The sequence below is a fragment of the Nyctibius grandis genome, chromosome 28 (genome assembly GCF_013368605.1).
Source record: "Nyctibius grandis isolate bNycGra1 chromosome 28, bNycGra1.pri, whole genome shotgun sequence".
NCBI lineage: Eukaryota > Metazoa > Chordata > Aves > Nyctibiiformes > Nyctibiidae > Nyctibius > Nyctibius grandis.
The window spans coordinates 5,692,641-5,709,699 of NC_090685.1; the positions used below are offsets into that span (position 1 = coordinate 5,692,641).

General features: G+C 59.9%; 1 protein-coding gene across 1 annotated transcript; it reads right to left on the bottom strand.

Moving 5' to 3' along the window:
- Positions 1-709: 709 nt before the first annotated feature.
- On the bottom strand, positions 710-11,335 carry EMILIN3 (elastin microfibril interfacer 3). The gene is made up of 4 exons (XM_068419754.1): positions 11,139-11,335; positions 6,442-6,564; positions 3,277-3,524; positions 710-2,729 (listed from the first exon to the last, which is right to left on the bottom strand). Exons 1-4 carry the CDS (start codon positions 11,333-11,335, stop codon positions 835-837), a joined length of 2,463 nt encoding a protein of 820 aa, XP_068275855.1. The 3' UTR covers positions 710-834.
- Positions 11,336-17,059: the final 5,724 nt, after the last annotated feature.

Genomic DNA, 17,059 nt, shown 5'->3' on the forward strand with positions numbered 1-17,059 from the left:
GGATGGCAAAATGGCAAAGCACGGCAGCCCCGAGGGACCGCAGAGCCCTCCCCCAGTGCTGCTCAGGGGGGTTCTTCGACATGCAGCACGGGAGGAAACTTTGCAATTCGCTGAGCACCATGACAGCGGGTTGTTCAAAAATATACATCCGCACACCATATATATATATATATATGCGCATATGTGTGTTTTCCTAATGCATATCCTCACACGCTCCGTAAGGCGTGTGCGTGTGCACGGAGGAGTGAGCAGTATAAATGGATTTACCGTACGCGAGGAGGGGAAGGCAGCTCCCAGGGGGACGAGTGAATACGTGTGTTCTTTGAAATCCGCAGTTCCTGTGGTGAGTTTTGTTCCCTGCAAGGAGCCCTGGCTCTGCTCAGTCCCGGGATTAAGACGCAGGTGGTCTTTAGGTCAGGGAAACTCTATTCCTCAACTGACAACTGCAGGGTTTTATTCTTCACGAAGCGATAAATCCACAAAAAAATAAAATAAAAAAAAAAAACCACGTTCCCACCTCCAGCTTCCTCCTGAATTGTCCTTCTGGGGTCATCAGCCCAGGAGCCAAAGTGACGCCCCTGGCCAGGAGGCAGGGACACTGCTGCACCAGGGTCGGGACAGCTGCCGAGCATCGCGAGGCGAGTGCCGTAACGGGAAACTGGGGCTGACAAGATTTTTAGAAAACAAAAAAAAAGGGTTTGTAGCAGCTTTTAATTTATCTTTTCATTAAAAAAAATATCCCAAGAACTTTTGTCACATTGGAGCGAGTCTGTGTGATATAAGTTAATCCTGCCCTTCACGGGGAGGAAAAGGAAGCAGCGCGTGGTGGCACAGCTAATGCCACTGCCCCTCTGCCCGCTCTTCCAAGTGGCCGACCTGCTCTGCCAGCTCGGAGACCTTGGCTTGGCAGTCAAGCAGGTTGTCCTTCAGTCCCGTTATTTCCTGAGAGTGGGCAGCCAGGGTCCCGTTCATGTGGTCCATGTAGTCCCACAGGCTGCCCGTGTGTTTCTCCAGTTCGTCCCTGATGCCGTCCAGGCTTCCCGTGACGGCACCCAGCCTGCCACAGACGCTCTCCACCCGAGCCACCCGGTCGTCAAAGCGAGCGATATCCCGCTGCAGGTCGTGGGCCACGCTCTTGCAGGAGCTCAGGTCACTGACAATCCTGGCTTTGAGGCGCTCCAAGTCTCCCTTGAGGTTCAGGACACGCCGGTTGCTGAAGAAGAGCTGGGAGCCTTGGTCGTTGACTTTCTCCTGGATGGACTGGACCTCATCCTCGATCTTCCGCTCATGCTCATCCAGCGAGGAGTTGACATGCGTCATGGTGTCTGAGTACTGGGAGACGGAGTCCTTGAGCCCCGTCAGAGACTTGCTCACGGTGTTCAGGTTGATCTTCAGCAAAGTGATCTCCCCTTGCAAAGCCCCCGATGCCTCCTCCTCGATTCGCCGCTGGATCTCCAGGATGGTGGCGTTCAGCTTGCGCAGGAGGTCGTAGTTGCTGTCCATCCGGAGGAGCAGGTCCTGGTTCTTGTTCTGGCAGTCTTCAATCTCTGTCCGGAAGGTCTCCACGTCTTTGGAGGCGGAGGTGCAGCCCAGGGAACAAGTGCTCTCCAGTGTGATGAGGCGATTTTGCAACACCTCCAGTGCCTCATCTGTGCGTTTCCTCATGCTGGCGAGCTCCCCCTCCAACACAGGCACCACTGCTCCATCCATGCCCACGGGAGAACTGACGTTGTTCAGCTCCCCCACGATGGTCATGAACCTGTCCTCCAAGGTCTGCATTTTGTCTTCAAAGGCAGTCCTCATGCCATCCACCTCTGCCACCACCATGCCTCTCATGCTGTCCTCCATACCGGAGCAGCAGCTCTGTGTTTCTCTCTCTGTAGCATTGAGTCTGGCTTCCAGGTCCCCAAAGCGCCCTTCAAAAATGTTCCCTAGGGTGACAGTGGAGATTTCTCCATCCAGCCGTGAGTGCAAGTTCTTCTGGGACTCGGAGATGCTGTGAAGACCTTTCTCAAGGATGTTCATGCGATCAGTGAGGTAGTCCAGGTTGCTGCAGCAGCTTTCCACCACCGTCAGCCCTTGAATCTGGGTCTCCAGCTGCGAGAGCTCTTTCTTGATCTCTAGCTCCTTCCCGTCCAGCGTCTGCTGCAGCCGCAAGTTGGCAGCTTTCTCCTCCTCGCACTGCTGCTGCACCTCTTGGATCCGGAAATCGCACGAGGTCTGGATCTTCCCCAGCTTCTTCTCGAAGCCATCGAGCAGCTCTCCGCGCAGGTTGCTCAGCCGTGTGTCCACGTACTCCTCCAGCAGGTCGATGGAGGTGAGGGGCGATGGCCGGGCTGACTCCAGAAGATGCTTGATCTGCCCATCGTGGTCCAGGACCATGCCACGAACCTCGTGCAGCAAATCCGCCTTGGTTTTCAGCACGTCGCTCACCTCCGTCACTTTGGTCAGGATCTCCCCCACGGGAGGGTACGTGGTGATGTCAGCTTTGTCCGCCACGTCCACCAGTCCATCAGGAATGATGCCAAAGCCCACCATCGAGTCAGGCGTGCCCGGGCTGTTCATCAGGGAGCCGATCATCTTGGTGGTGTCCTCCTGGATGGCCAGCCGCAGGCGATCCCCCAGGCCGCTCACCATGGTGTGCAGGCTGTCGTAGGACTGGGAAAGGCGCCTCACCTCCTCCTCCAGCCGATCCAGGCGGTCCCCGAAGAGGCCGGGCAGCTTCCTGCCTGCACAGGGAAAGAAACAGAGAGGGCACAGTCACGGCTGGTGCTCCTTGAACTTCCCTCCTTGGCTATCTTCTAGATTTGAGTTCTTTTCCATACTAACAGTAGCTCCTGCCTCCCTCTTATTGTCATTTCAGCAAAATATCAGCCCACCCCTCCTCCTTTCCTCTACATCTCTTCTTAAGCTGATCAGGAAACCCTCTTTCTTCTTGGGATCAAGCCCTCTGCTCCCAAGTTCAACAGCAGGTGATGAGAACAGCCTGGGGGAGCTTCATCTTGAGACACACTCTCTCAACTCCAAAATTAATGGAAAGATGCTTTAAAGCAATGAGGAAAGGCAATTTTGAAGCAGCACATTTTGAAAGAAACTAAATTTAAAAAGCAAGTGGTCTTCAAAGCAATCAAACGTCAGGTCTCTGATCAGAAAGCAGATCACCCACTGAAGGTTTGCCAAATTCGTGCCCTGTGCTGGAACAGAAACAACTGGGAGGTTTGAGAGCATGTCGGTTGTGTGGTAACCTGGGGATGTGAGGCAGGAGCAAGATCTCACCATATTGATTCTTCTTTGGTCCTGGAAACAGGTCAGGGTGGCTTTTTGGATGGGGAGGCAGTCTGGGGATTGGAAACATCTTTTGCCCAGGAGGCATTTGAGGGTTGGGATGTTGGGGCAGGAGGCCGGGTTGGTCGGTCGGGCTGTCGTGGCACCCTTCTCCCATGAAGCCTGGGCAGCACCTCCAGGCTAGCTCGGTCACTGTCTTGTAGCCAATCTTGTATCTGGGTCTAAAGAAGGTGCGGTACCTTTCCAGGAGAGCAGAGGAAGAGAGAAGACAGTTTAGAGAAGCAACCTCAACATCAAGCAACAGAGAAGAGCGAGGCCATGGGTCCTGTTGAGAGTGGGATAGCTGGGCACATGGGAAAGCCTGGCTGAGACCCATGTGCTGCACCTGCAGACCATGACCCACCTCCTCCAAGAGCTCTTGCTGCACCATAGCTCAGTGTGTCCATCCAGGGACACAGCTCATTAACCAGCACTCCAAAAACCTGTGCCCACCCTCTCCAGGACTGGACCACGAGGTGCAGGTGTGACAGCACATGGTGAGAGTAGAGTTCTCCCCAACACTTTGGTAACACAACTAGACAAGCGTGAGAAACAGCCCTGGGGTGAGGAGGGTCTATCTGAGAAGAGCCATTATTTATGTATCTGTGGTTTCTGGAGAGGTTTTTTTTGTTTGTTGGATTTTTTTTTTAACCTGGGACTCCCAATGTTAGTTTAGAAAAGCAGCTATAAGTGTATTGCTCTGGTCTCTGGCCCGATAGATGACCACCGTGACAGATGCCACACAGTTTGGCAACGTTTGGGCTCGGGGAGCACGAGGTGAAATGATGGAAGTGATTCCAAAACCCCTGCAAGCTCAGATTATTTCCAAGAGGGATCTGGGCTGCTTGTGGGCGTGTTTTGAACTTTAAATTGACCTAGAGAATTTCCTAGTGGGGTAAAAAATCCTCTTTTCAAATCTAATCCTGTCCTGAAGCCTCCAGGAGGGTTGAAATACCTTTGGAAAGGTATTTTCTCTGTGTGTGGAGGGCATCAGTTTGATGGGAAGCCGATCTGCCTTGGGCTGGCCTTGCGAGCGCGAGCTTTGGCAGTGGGGCTGCAGAGCCCTGGTGAGGTTTGCTGGGGGCGATGCCACGGGGTGTGCACAGAGGGATGGCTCCTTACACCTCCTCCTGCCCCCAGCTGGGATGCCCTGGGAGGTTCCTCCATCACCAGTTCGGGCACTACAACATTGATCCCACCCCATACACAGCAGACAAGGGTGCGAGCCCACCTCCTTGCCCGGTGGGACACTAACACCCTCCCTCCCTGCTCTTGCTCTATGTGGGGTCCCGCCAGCCCAGTGGGGTCCCTGCTCTTCCATGGCACCTTCCATGAGGTGGCAGGGATGGGACAGGACCCCACCAGCCGAGCAGAGCTGTGCAGGGCTGCAGACAGCGTGTTTCTCACCCGCTCTGCGACGCCAGTGCTTTGAACCTGCCTTTTGGAAATTTCCAATCTGAGTTTACCAGGGCCTGAAAACCCTCAGGTTTGCTGTTTTCCAACACCACGCACAACCGGGCCCTTGTTCAGCAGGAGGTCTCGGAGGAGTGGCACGGCCGCCCGTGCCATACGGAGGGGCTGCGCGAGGCACTCGCACTCATCCAGCTGCTCGGGGCAGCACGTGGGGCCGAGCCCTTGTCCTCCCTGTCCCTGCCCATGACCTCGGTGCCCCCAGTCCAGGCTGCAACCTCCAGGCAACGCCACATCCACACGACTCCCAGTGCGATACAGCCGCCTCCGTACGCTCCGCAGCGCAGGAGGAGAAAGCAAACCCAAACCCTCTGTTCTTTGAATCGCTTCAGAACTTCTCAACATCAACAATTTCCCGAAGGCACGGGACAGCTTCAAAACAAGCTCTTCTTTTTGTTATTCCTCTTCAGAGGCGCTGCGGAGTTTCTATGGTCTGTCCTTTCTTAGTGTGTAGGAACCTACAACGGCAGGAGACTGCTGCGCCCAGCCGCTGTCGGGGGTGAAGTGAGGATGAGGATGGCATTCCGAAGGCAGGGAGACTTCTCCGTGTCACGCTGGCCTCTGCAGAGGAGCCCGGAGCCCTTTGGTACCTCCAAAGTGTGGAAGTATCTGTTGCAGCTGCACAACCATTAGCTGATGGCCCCAGCGCGTGGAAAAAACATTTCCCTCTCGTGCGTGGATGGAGCACCCGAGGCTGTGCAGAAAGTCCAGCTGCGGGTCCAGCACCCTGGTTTTGCCCCGGTTTGGTTTGAAGGGCTGGAGGGGCCAAGCAGGGACACAGCAGAGATGGGAGAGGCTTTGGGGATCTCCTCCACGGGTGCCAGCAGCTGCAGGATGTCCTGAAGTCCACCAGTGCTGCTAAAACACTTGTGATGGGAGCAAGGAAAGAGCAAGACAGCGAGCGGGTCCGATGGCCCGTCTGCGGGGAGAGGCCGTGAGCTGAGCCCACAGCACTGCTGGCACGTGGTGAGCCCCGGCCGGCGGCAGCACGGCGTGCCGGTGCCGCAGGAGGGGTGCCAGGCTCCCACAAAAGCCCCTCTCCTCGGCACACAGCTCTGCTGCTCTCGACAGGCCTGGGGGGTGCAGGAGAGCAGCATTCCTGCGTGGAGCAGCATCCCCGGCCGGGGCTGCGGAGGGTGGTGAAGCACAGAGCCCCAGCGTCCGTCCTGCCCCGTCCGTCCCGCCCCGGCTGTGGCACGGCGCGGTGTTTCCCTCCAGCACTGACAAGTGGCAGAGAGTTTTGCCCATATTTTCCTGGGGCAGGAAGCCCTCAGCCATCCCCAGCCGCGGGCTCTGTCTCCTCCTCCTCTCCGTCAGGCTCTCACCCAGCTGCCATCTTTCTGCCAAACCGCAGATCTGTGACAAAATGCTCCCCGGCATCCGTGCACACGCATCCCCCCAGCTTCCCATGATCTCCTGATTTATTTCTGATGAGGGACAGAGCTCCCTCTCCCTCCTGACAGATCCCATCTTGCCTCCTCCCAGCACCACTGCCCTGCCTCGTCCAGGCAAAGCCCTTCAGCCCCTTTCACTGCCCTCTGGAAAATGGGGGGTCGTGGTCAGAAGGGTGGCAAGGGGGCTTGAGGAGAGCTGCGACCTGAAGCTGGGAGGGGAAGGGAGCCATGCCCCGCTGTCCCCCGTACTCACAGCACTTTCCCCGGGCACTTGGGTCCCCAGCTGCACTTGTGGTACTCGGCCTTAACGTAGCTCTCGGCCCCGTCCTGCAGCGTGCACGTCACGTTGCGCTGCACCACGTAGGCACAGTAGCTCCTAGGGGGAAGCACAGCGAGACACCGTCACCCCCTACCCCGGCAGGCAGCAGCACCCCGGCCGTTCACCCCGACCCCAGGCAGCTCTGCCTGACGCTGCCGGTGACACCTCTGGGGGACCCGGAGCTGGAGGGACCCCCCAGCTTGTGCAGTTGCTGGGGAGGGGGCATCGCACACCCTGCCCACTGGGGATGGGGACAGCAGTGGGGCCTGGGGACGGAGCAGGGTGTCCCAGTGCCCAGCCCTGGCTGTGGGGTGCACAGGCGAGGGGCAGGCAGACGCTCCTGGTCAGGCTGGGCTGGGCGAATTGGCTCCTGTTCCTGGGTGTCCTCAGGCACCCCGGCTTTCACCTGCTTTCACCCAACTGGCTCCAATAGCCTCCATGGAGCCAGCGCTGCCCAGCCCCACTGGCTGCCCTCTGGGTGCCAGGGTGCCAGCCTCCCACAATGAGGAGCCTTTTCTTTGGTCCAGGCATCTCTCCTCTGGGTTAAGGGGGTGCAGCTAAACCCCTGCCCCCTCAACACAGCCCTGCTCGCCTGGCCCACAATGTCCCTCCGAGCTGGTGGCTGCCCCGTCCTCCCCCAGCTGCAGTTGTGCTGCAGCCAAGCCCAGCCTGAGAAACCAGTCTCAGTGCTGGGAACAGGCTGTGCACCCTGGCCTTCTGATTTTTCACTGGCAATTTCACTGTCTGCAAGCAACCCAGAGGCCCACGAGGCAGATCCGTGGTGACACCACACCGCAGGAGCTGGGTTGGGTGCTGAGCGCGGCTGCTGCTGTCACAGTCATGGCCTCAGCCACATTGTCACCAGTCCTGGGGTCACACGGAGCCTCAGCCCCAGAGTTGGGCTGCGCTCAGCACAGCGTGGCCTGGGTGGTGAGACGGGCTGGGGGAACAAGCAGAACCCCACCAGCAATGGCAGTTGCATCCCAGAAATAGCTCCAGCAGCGTCTGGCAGGGGTGGTCTGTCCTCCTGCGGTCCTGGTGTGCTGCCAGCACCAGGGCCAAGCCCAAAAGCCTTCGGTTGCTGCTGTGGGCACTGTCACACCTGGACCAAGCGTGATGCTACAGTCAGCGGAGGGAGCGGAGATGCAGGTTGGCCGCTCTGCAGGGCTGCAGCACAGCTCCCTCCGCCATGGAGGCAGGGACAGGACCCAGGTCCCAAGCAGGATGGAAGCTGGAAACCTCTTCAGATGCCTCGGACTGGCAGTGCAAGGAGCAGAGCTTCTTCCCTCCTGCCGTCACACCTGCAGTTGGGTGCCACAGGGTACCAGACAGCTCCAGGCACAGACCCTCTCCTGAGCCGAGCAGCAAACTCAGGCACTGAGGATGAGGTGGCTGGGAGGAAGGCTGTGTGGGAAGGCTGCAGGAGTGCTGCTGGGACAGATGGAGGCCAAGGCTGCTGGCAGGAGCAGATGGACTTGCTCCACAGGGGCAGAGACAGCAGGGATGTGTGGTGAGTCAGGGATTAAGGGCACAGGGATGTGGCAGATGGCAGAGCGGGAGAAGAGGAGGGAATGGGCACACAGTGCGGAGCCGAGGCAGAGATGGAGGGTCAGTGGGATGGAGCAGACGGGCCAGCATGAGCTGCAGGTGCGGGGAGGTGTTCAGTGAGGTGGGAGGACCCGGCTCTCCCCATGCAAGCTGGGGTTGCTGCGGCGCGGCTGCCTGGGAAGCAGCCGGGGTCCCCCGGCATCACCATTGCATGGCCTGCGGAGAGCAGCCTCGGGGCTGCCCAGAGAAACGAGCTGCAGGGCCCCAGCCCAGCTCTCATGGGCTTGGCATGACAATGGTCTGGGTGGCGTCGGGACACCTCGGGCAGGTGGAGGCGAGGGAAGGGACTGGGACAGTGACGATGGAGCAGAAGGGTTTGGGGAGAAGGACTGCCGTGTCTCCTGTTTGGGGGAGCGAGCATGCACATGTGTGTGTACACACAGCTCCCCCAGCCCCACCGTCACCCTCTGGTGACAGAGCAGTGGGGCTCTGGCTCACCCTGGGTGGGGAAAGATGGGTGAAGGAGGGACAAGCACTGACAGCAAACACGTGAAGAGAAAATTCATCTCCCACCCGTGCCAAGGCCCACCATGAGCCCCCCGGTGCCCCTGTTCAGAGGCCCCAAGCAGGCTCCTCTGCCTCCAACAGCCCCACAGGGCAGGAGACCCCTCGGTGAAGCAGCGAGGTGTGAGCAGGCTCATCCTCCCTCCGACATCCCAGCTCTCCCTGCTCCCTCCCAGCAGGGATCCCCCCAACCCCACACCTCCAGCACATCCCCCTTGCTTCCCACAGGAGCAGCACCAGCACCTCTACCCCTGGTGCTGGGATGGGCACCGCAGCTCCTGGCAGTGCCAGCCTGCCCGGGCGTGTGCTGCTCCCCGCTCCTCCAAAAGCAAGGCATTTACCCATGCACAGGGCCACGCGAGAGCCAAGGCCAGCCACTTCTCTTAGCTGGAGGGAAGGGAGATGATGTGTGCCTGTGCATGTGGAAATTCAGAATCACCGTCTGTCCATAAATCCAGGATCGGCTTACAAACACACTGCACACCCCGCTGTAAGTAAGCTAGTAGCCAACATGGGCAGATCTACTAGCCACTGCTAATAGACACTGCCTGCCTGTGACTACTTGGGTTAGCGGGGTTCTGGCTCACTCTCCCTCTCAGAAACCCCTTTCCTTCTCACCCACCTGTGGCTAGCAGTTTTATAGCTCCAGCCTGATGTTTTAAGAGTGAGCAGCTGGAAAATGTTACGGGTTTTGGAAAGCTCTCACTGGCACTGCCAGTATTGTTCGTCTCCAACGTTACTTTATTCATTTCAGCTTGTTCACAGCACCACATCCTCCCCTTTTCAAAGAAGCCCGACAGAAACTGTTCTAGCAAACAAGCGGGGAGGGAAGCGAGCCCTCCACCAATGTAACAGCCTTCTTGCAACTGAATGGAAAAAGTTTATAGTACGTGTAAAGCGCACATTCCTTGTCTGCCTGAGCTTTCCAGGTTACTTGAAAACATATTTAAACTCTAGTAAGTCTCTGCTTTACAACCAAATGGGCAAATTCCCTCCAAACCAACCAGGTTTTCATGCACAGGTCTGTGCAGCGCCATCCTCCCCTCCCGCGCTTCGCACCCCCCCGCCCAGGTCCTGCAGAAGAGGTCCGTGCACCTACCCGAAACACACCCGGGCAGCCCACCCTCACCACCCCCAGCCCTGTCCCACACGGGACACACACGTGTGTCCCCCGCAGCACACGCATGCAGCCTGCTTCCTCCTGGAAACACAACCCCTGCACCCCCCTGCGCTGAGAGCACCCCCAGCCTTGCTCTACATAGATGGGGTGCACCGAGACGCAGGGACGCCCCTGCTCTTCCCTGCGCACCAGTCCCTGGTCAGCACCCGGCTGCTGGTGGGCAGTGGGCACCCAGGGACCCCTACCCGGCAAGAGATGCCCACAGTGGGCACCCAGGGACTGCTGCCCGGCAAGGGATGCCCGCGGTGGGCACCCAGGGACTGCTGCCCGGCAAGGGATGCCCGCGGTGGGCACCCAGGGACTGCTGCCCGGCAAGGGATGCCCGCGGTGGGCACCCAGGGACTGCTGCCCGGCAAGGGATGCCCGCGGTGGGCACCCAGGGACTGCTGCCCGGCAAGGGATGCCCGCGGTGGGCACCCAGGGACTGCTGCCCGGCAAGGGATGCCCGCGGTGGGCACCCAGGGACTGCTGCCCGGCAAGGGATGCCCGCGGTGGGCACCCAGGGACTGCTGCCCGGCAAGGGATGCCCGCGGTGGGCACCCAGGGACTGCTGCCCGGCAAGGGATGCCCGCGGTGGGCACCCAGGGACTGCTGCCCGGCAAGGGATGCCCGCGGTGGGCACCCAGGGACTGCTGCCCGGCAAGGGATGCCCGCGGTGGGCACCCAGGGACTGCTGCCCGGCAAGGGATGCCCGCGGTGGGCACCCAGGGACTGCTGCCCGGCAAGGGATGCCCGCGGTGGGCACCCAGGGACTGCTGCCCGGCAAGGGATGCCCGCGGTGGGCACCCAGGGACTGCTGCCCGGCAAGGGATGCCCGCGGTGGGCACCCAGGGACTGCTGCCCGGCAAGGGATGCCCGCGGTGGGCACCCAGGGACTGCTGCCCGGCAAGGGATGCCCGCGGTGGGCACCCAGGGACTGCTGCCCGGCAAGGGATGCCCGCGGTGGGCACCCAGGGACTGCTGCCCGGCAAGGGATGCCCGCGGTGGGCACCCAGGGACTGCTGCCCGGCAAGGGATGCCCGCGGTGGGCACCCAGGGACCGCCACCCACCGAGGGGTGCCCGCGGCCAAGCCCTGGGGGATGGTACCCATGATGGGTACGGGGGGTTCGGTACCCACCAAGGGGCGCCCGCGGCAGCCGGTCCCCCAGGGACGCTGCCTGCTGAGCCCGGCCGGTACCCGGTACCCGCGGTCCGTGCCCGGTAAGGGATGCCCGACGGGATGCGGTGTCCGGAAAGCCCCGCCGAGCAGCCGGTACCCAGGGGCCGATGCCCGGGGGCGATGCCGGCTCCCGGATCGGTTGCGCGGCCGCGGACGGGGGCGCGCAGGGGGTCGCTTACTTGTGCTTGCCCACGGGCTTGCCGGGGCCGAGCTGCGGGCTGGAGCCGGCCGTGTAGAGGCTGTACCTGCCGCCGTAGGGCAGGGGGGCGGCGGGGGGGTAGAAGGCACCCTTGGCATCGGCGAGGGCCAGCAGCGTCCCAAAGCAGAGGCAGGCGAGCAGAGCTCCGCGGCGGCGCAGCGCCCGCGCCCGCCGCATGGTCCCGGGCCCGGCGGAGCGGGACGGGACGGGGCGGCCACGGGCCCCACCGGGACGGCGCTGCGGAGGGGACCGGAGCACCGCCCGCTGCCCTGCCCTGCCCGGCCCTGCCCGGCCCTGCCCGCCGGCACACGCTGCTCCACCGCCCGCCCGACCCCTTTTGTAGGGCGGCGGCGGGGGCGGGCCGCGCTCCTCCTCCTGCCCTCCCACAGCCGCCGACCCCCGGCCCCGCGGGCGGGGAGACAAAGCGGGGCCCCCGTACCCCCCCCCCTTCCTCCGCGCAGCCCCGCGGTGCTGAACCTCGACCCGCGCAGCCCCGCGGTGCTGGAGCCCGACCCGCGCAGCCCCGCGGGCGCAGAGCGCTGCCGGCCCCCGAGGGGGCTGGACGGGGCGCGCACCCCCTTCCCCGTTCGTCCCCACAGCCGCCCCTTCTCCCCGTGCCCCGCTCCGCGGGGGGAGCAGGTGCCGCGGGGGCTGGAGCCGCGGGGTCCCCGCACGGCTCCGGGTCCGCCCCGCAGCCCGCAGCCCTGCTCTGCTTCACCCCGGTGAGCTGGCCAAGAGAAAGGCTGGAGGGACCTTAACTCTGCCCCTTCGGGGTGTTCGGCTCGAGGCGGTCTGTGCTGCTGGAGACTGGCAGCTGTCAATCATTTGGCTGGCAGCAGGCGGATGCATCCAGCATCACCAAGGGACCAGCGAACCCAGCACCTGGGTTTTGCAGGAAGGGCAGTTTTGGAGCCGACATCAGCCTTCCCCAGTAGGTTTGGGCTTTGGTTCCTGGCTCCAGGAGAGGGGGGTATCCCTTGCCTTTCCCTGCAGACCCGTGGATCCCCCGCAGCCGAGTGCATTTCCTCCTTGGTGGCTTTGGAAGGCACGTTCAGGTCTCCTATCCCTCCTGCGTGCTGCAGAGTTCTCTGCTAATGGTGGCCCTACCCTGCCCCAACAGCACTGCCCAGGCACCACGACATCAACCACAGCAGTGTAAGACCCTTTGTGAGAGCCATGGGGAGCCTTCGCTGTTGGGCGAGGGGGAGAGAACCCCCACCCAGGGCACTGGGCAGCTTGGGAGCAGGGTGACATCTCTGGTACTGCCCAGTGGAGGTCAGCTTGCAGCCCTGCAGAGGTGAGGCCGTGCCGGGGAGCAGGAGATTTTGTCATATAGGCAAAGCCTGGGCTGAGCATCCTGCTGACCCCAGGACACTTGTACCCTTGGGCATCCTACCGAGACCACAGCAGGGGTTTGATGCGGTTCCTGCCTCGGCTGGCAGGGAAGCACCATGGCAAGGCATGCAATGCTTCTCCAAAACTCTTGGAAACAAAAAGCGGCTGAGAAAGAGTGGCTGGGTGGAATCCCAAATGCAGGAGTGAAACCTGCTGCTGGGGGAAGGAGGCAGCAAGGCTTGGGCTGACACTGAGACGGAGATGATAAGATACCGAGACAAACGGCCTTTTTCAGTTAAAAGGAGCCTTTGGCTCAGCCTGAGGTGAATACAGAAACATTAGCAGGAGAAGAAAAATCCCCAGGCGAGGCGTGCTGGGGGAGGCAGGCTGGAAAGACCAGGCGGAAAACCAAGAGGAGGAAGTCTGTGTAATGACCCAGTGCATCCTCTCAAGCGGCTCCCTCCTCTCGGTTCGATCTGCTGCAGGGCGTTGCTGCGAGCCGCTGCGCGCTTGTCAGGCTGCACCCCGGAGGTGGCTGCGTTATGGTTTTTACATGGTATATTTGGCAGCACATGAAGCATTTCTCATCCAGCTGGTGCATCGGCTTGTTCCTCTCCGCTGGGATGCTGCGGGAGGGACGGTCTAGAAGCAACTCTATAAAAACAAACAAAAGGCGACCGAGCCTGCGTGGTTTAACGCTGGATGCCAAAGCCGAGAACTAACCTTGCGCACAGCCTTAATTTTTTTTCCCCTGTGCGCAGGGAGTCTGAGCCAGTTCGAATAACAGCGTGCTGCACGTGCGTGTCTGAGGCCTCAGGAAAAAACATCTGGTGTTGCGCGGTTCAGAAAAGCCCTTGGTCCTGGCCCTCGAGCCTGCACCGGGACGAACGGGCGCGACAGGGCAGAGGTAACAGTGCCCGTTCGCTTCGCTAGCCTGGCTGTGAGAGGGAAGGGGGTGGGAGCCGTAGCACTTGTGTGGGCACGTGTGTGTGTCTGTCTGCCCGTCCCTGCCATCCAACCCCACGCTTGAACCTCGGGGTCACTTTCTGCCAGATGTCACAGCGAGGCAGGATCCTTAGAGAGACTGAATTCCATTTGGTTGTTCTGTTGTCTAATTGTTCTACGAAAAAAAGCATCTGGGTAGACAAGAGAGCGCCAAACTTGAGTCCCCACTGAGGAAATGGATTCATCATCAACTCTATTATAAGACATCAAAGAATCCACACAGGAGAGAGACATTATGAGTGCCTCAAACCATGGGAAAAACTCTCATGTGCCTTATTAGCCGTGAGCTAATCCGACCATGAGACACAGCGCGGCAGGAAGCTGGGATTCGTTAAGTTGCACTTCTCAGGGAGCAGCTCAGGTTGGACTCTGCTGCTCAGCCGTGCTGCTGCGTGTCCCCACCACACCGTGAGCTCTGGCCAGGCACAGGAGGGTGCCCATGTGGAGCCTGGCACGGCATCCTGGCTCTGGAGGAGTGCTCATGAGGAGAAGAAACAGGAGACTCCTTCCTACCAGGGCATCCTCCTGACATGGGCATGTCCCGGGGGTTAGCAGAGAAGATGCCAGGCCCCATCTCCCAGAGCTATGAAGCACATGTGCTGAGCACCAAGCTCTCCAGCAGAATGGAAGGGCTTTGCCACTGAACCACTGCCACCAGGCTCTGCAGACCTGCTCACTGGTAGCCTTTGGCTCAGGGAGCACCAGCCCTTGGTGCTTCCCAGAGGGAAGCTCTGCTTTCGCTCCCGGCCTTGGCTGGAGAGCAGAGGGGATGAGCTCAGAGCTGCTGCTGCTGCTGCTGACCAAATCTGGATGCTGGGCAAACCTGAGACTCTACCAAGGGACACGCACAGGGGTGCTTGACCTGGGAGGCTGTGTCCATCATTGTCCCCGTGGGAACACCTCCTGCAACAGCTCAGAGCTTGTTTCTCCACCTGGACGGCCAGGAGCTGATTATTTCGGTAACACCTCTCACCCCTGCACAGTGATGCTCCGAGCCAGTCCAGGAATGAACAGGTAGAAATTTTTCCTTACTAAGGATCCAGCAGAGATTTGGCCAAAAACCAGGGACATTGTGCAGGACCCCAGAGGTACCTAGAAATAGGAGTTCAGCTGGAGAAGATGAGAGTAAGAGCAGAGGTACTACGGGCAGCTCTTCCCCTGCCCTGTCTCCCCGGGAGGGCTGGGTGAACCACCGCCAGGGTAATTTCACGAGCGGATGACACCAAACAGTGACCTGTTCTGCTTCGCGTGCTTTTTAATTAACACCTGCATGGCCTCATCAGCTGAATAATTGCCTCCCTTCATGGGTCAACAAGCCAGCAGCCTCTGGCTTCCCATTCCCACCTGGGTACGATGTTTGGTGCCTGCACAGGGCACAGCGGGTGCACGCTCTTGCACCACCAAACCCTCCCATAGGCCGGCGCAGCAATAGGAGAAGTGATAGGACAGTTCAGGGGCTCCAGGGGCTCTTCAACTCCACTTGCTCTTGGCCAGGACCAGCCTCATCCACCCTAATCCTTAGCTTTAAAAAGGTACTTCTGCTGGAATGGCACCTGCCGTGCTCGGCAGGGTGGGGTGCGCTGGGCCAGTGGTAAGAGGACAGTTGCCCTCTGCGTTGCCATGGGGTAGGAGCAGATTGCAGGAAGGGAAATTTAAGTTGGATGTTAATAATAAAAGAATATCTGGTAGTAAAATAAATACAGCCCTGGAGGAGACCGTATTGAGCCATCTGGAGATTTTAAAGTAAAGGTTAGATAAAAAAAATCTGTCAGGACCAATTTGGGGTAGGGAAATGGATTGGATGTCTTCCCAAGATCTCTCCGAGCCTGAGTTTTTCCGAGTACAAATTCATTTCCCAAAGTGGCAAGGCAAGAGAGGAGCTCGATTTAGAGGCAGAGTTTCTCCCTAACGATTCCCACCGGATCAAAGGCATTCCTTGAATTGGCACTCGCAGAGGCCTTTTCCCTTGGCAGCGGGGCTGTGTCTGTGCGAGAGAGGGACGCTGCTGGAAAGGCCACCCTGCCCAGGTGCACGGCCAACAGGGCCCACCCGGGGCTCGCTCTGCTGCTGCAGGGTCCCTGTGCAGACACCGCAGCTATCCCACGGCTGCTCCCCCAGCCCTGGGGGGGAACGGGGACGCTGCGTTGCCCAAACTGGCAGGCAAGACGCGAGTCCCAAATGCAGCAGGACGGCAGCATTGTAACACCCGATACCAGTCCAAGGAGAGCACTGTCCCCAGTAAGTGCCTGAAGCTCTCCAGGTGCTCCAGTTCCCAGCTAAAACTGAGCTCAGGGAAGCCCACCATGGTCACGGCTCAGCTGCAGGACTGGAAGATCTTGCTGGCTCCCAGCACATGCTTCCACCACACCCCAGCTCCGTGCTGGGCATGGACCACTTCTCGCATTGGTCTCCACGGGAAGGAGATGCAGGCGTGCAGGCAGGAGGCAGCCGTGGTCCAGCCAGTAGCATCAGAAACCCAGGCAATGTCACAACATCTGCCTTGTTTGGAGGTTGCCGAGGTTTTGTTCTGAATCAGACCATGGCCCCGCTCCCAAGGGGTGTGATTGCAGTGTTCCCCCCCCAACCCCGAGCTATGGGGCAGGGGGCACCTGGCTTTGCCCAGGCTCTGGAGGAAGCTGCGGCTGGGGGCTGAGAACAAACTCCCTTTCTTCGTGGGAAAGCGCAGTGACTTGAAGTGGTCAGACAGCCTTATCTCTGGTTTCGAAAGCCACACGCTGATCATTTGTCAAGATTAGCGCGTGCGGTAGAAGGGATGGAGCTGTTCCAAATCCATGCTCACATCTCTTCCCCGGGCTCAAGGCCATTCATAAAAATGCCAGAGCAGCAGTGGCGGTGGCGGCAGGCAGCACATACCGGGGCTGTGGTTTGGGGAGGACGAGGAGGGGTCAACCACAGGTTACACAAGCTCTGAGCAGGGAGAAGAATACGCAGGTTGCTTCATTTATATATGTTAGCATCCTTCCTCCAGCAAACTGCGCAAGGAGGCTGGCAGGGGATATTTAGCAAGGGCATGGGGCAGGCAGGAGGTCCTTTGTGTGGGACAGGGGTGATGTGCTTAAAAACAACCTTTCCCAGCTGTGCCAGGACTCTGGGGATGAGAGAGCATTAAGAGGGAACAGGAGATGGAGCAGGAGCAGTGTCCAGGGGCAGTCCCAGCTGGATTCAGCAGCACACGGACACAGGGTGAGGAGGGTGAAGACCAAGCAAGAGAGGAGGTGACACCCTCCCGGTAAACTCCATCATGTTGATGGTGGGGCACTGTGGACCTGGCTGGACCCAGGGTTTGTGCTGGGGTGGGCTGGCCCTGTAAGCCCCAGGGAGGAGAAGCCCTGATCTCAGCTGGTCCCTGTCAGCTCGGGCTTAGCTGAGCAGGAGCCTGGGAATGCTATAAAAGGCTGGGAGCCTGCAGCTGGAGAGCCTGGGGGTGAGGAGCAGGCAGGGTCTGTGTGGTTCTGCAAGTAGGGCATGAGAGAAGAGGCTGCTCTGCAGGCGGGTAAAGCTCTGGGGTGAGCAGAGGGATCTCTATTGCAAGAAAAAACC

Excerpts from the sequence above, each read along its gene's own strand:
- EMILIN3 (XM_068419754.1), bottom strand. The coding sequence starts at position 11,335 with ATGCGGCGGGCGCGGGCGCTGCGCCGCCGCGGAGCTCTGCTCGCCTGC. Across the intron at positions 6,565-11,138 it reads AAGCCCGTGGGCAAGCACAA|GAGCTACTGTGCCTACGTGG; the intron begins GTAAGCGACCCC and ends GCTTCCCCCTAG. Across the intron at positions 2,730-3,276 it reads ACCAAAGAAGAATCAATATG|GCAGGAAGCTGCCCGGCCTC; the intron begins GTGAGATCTTGC and ends TTCCCTGTGCAG.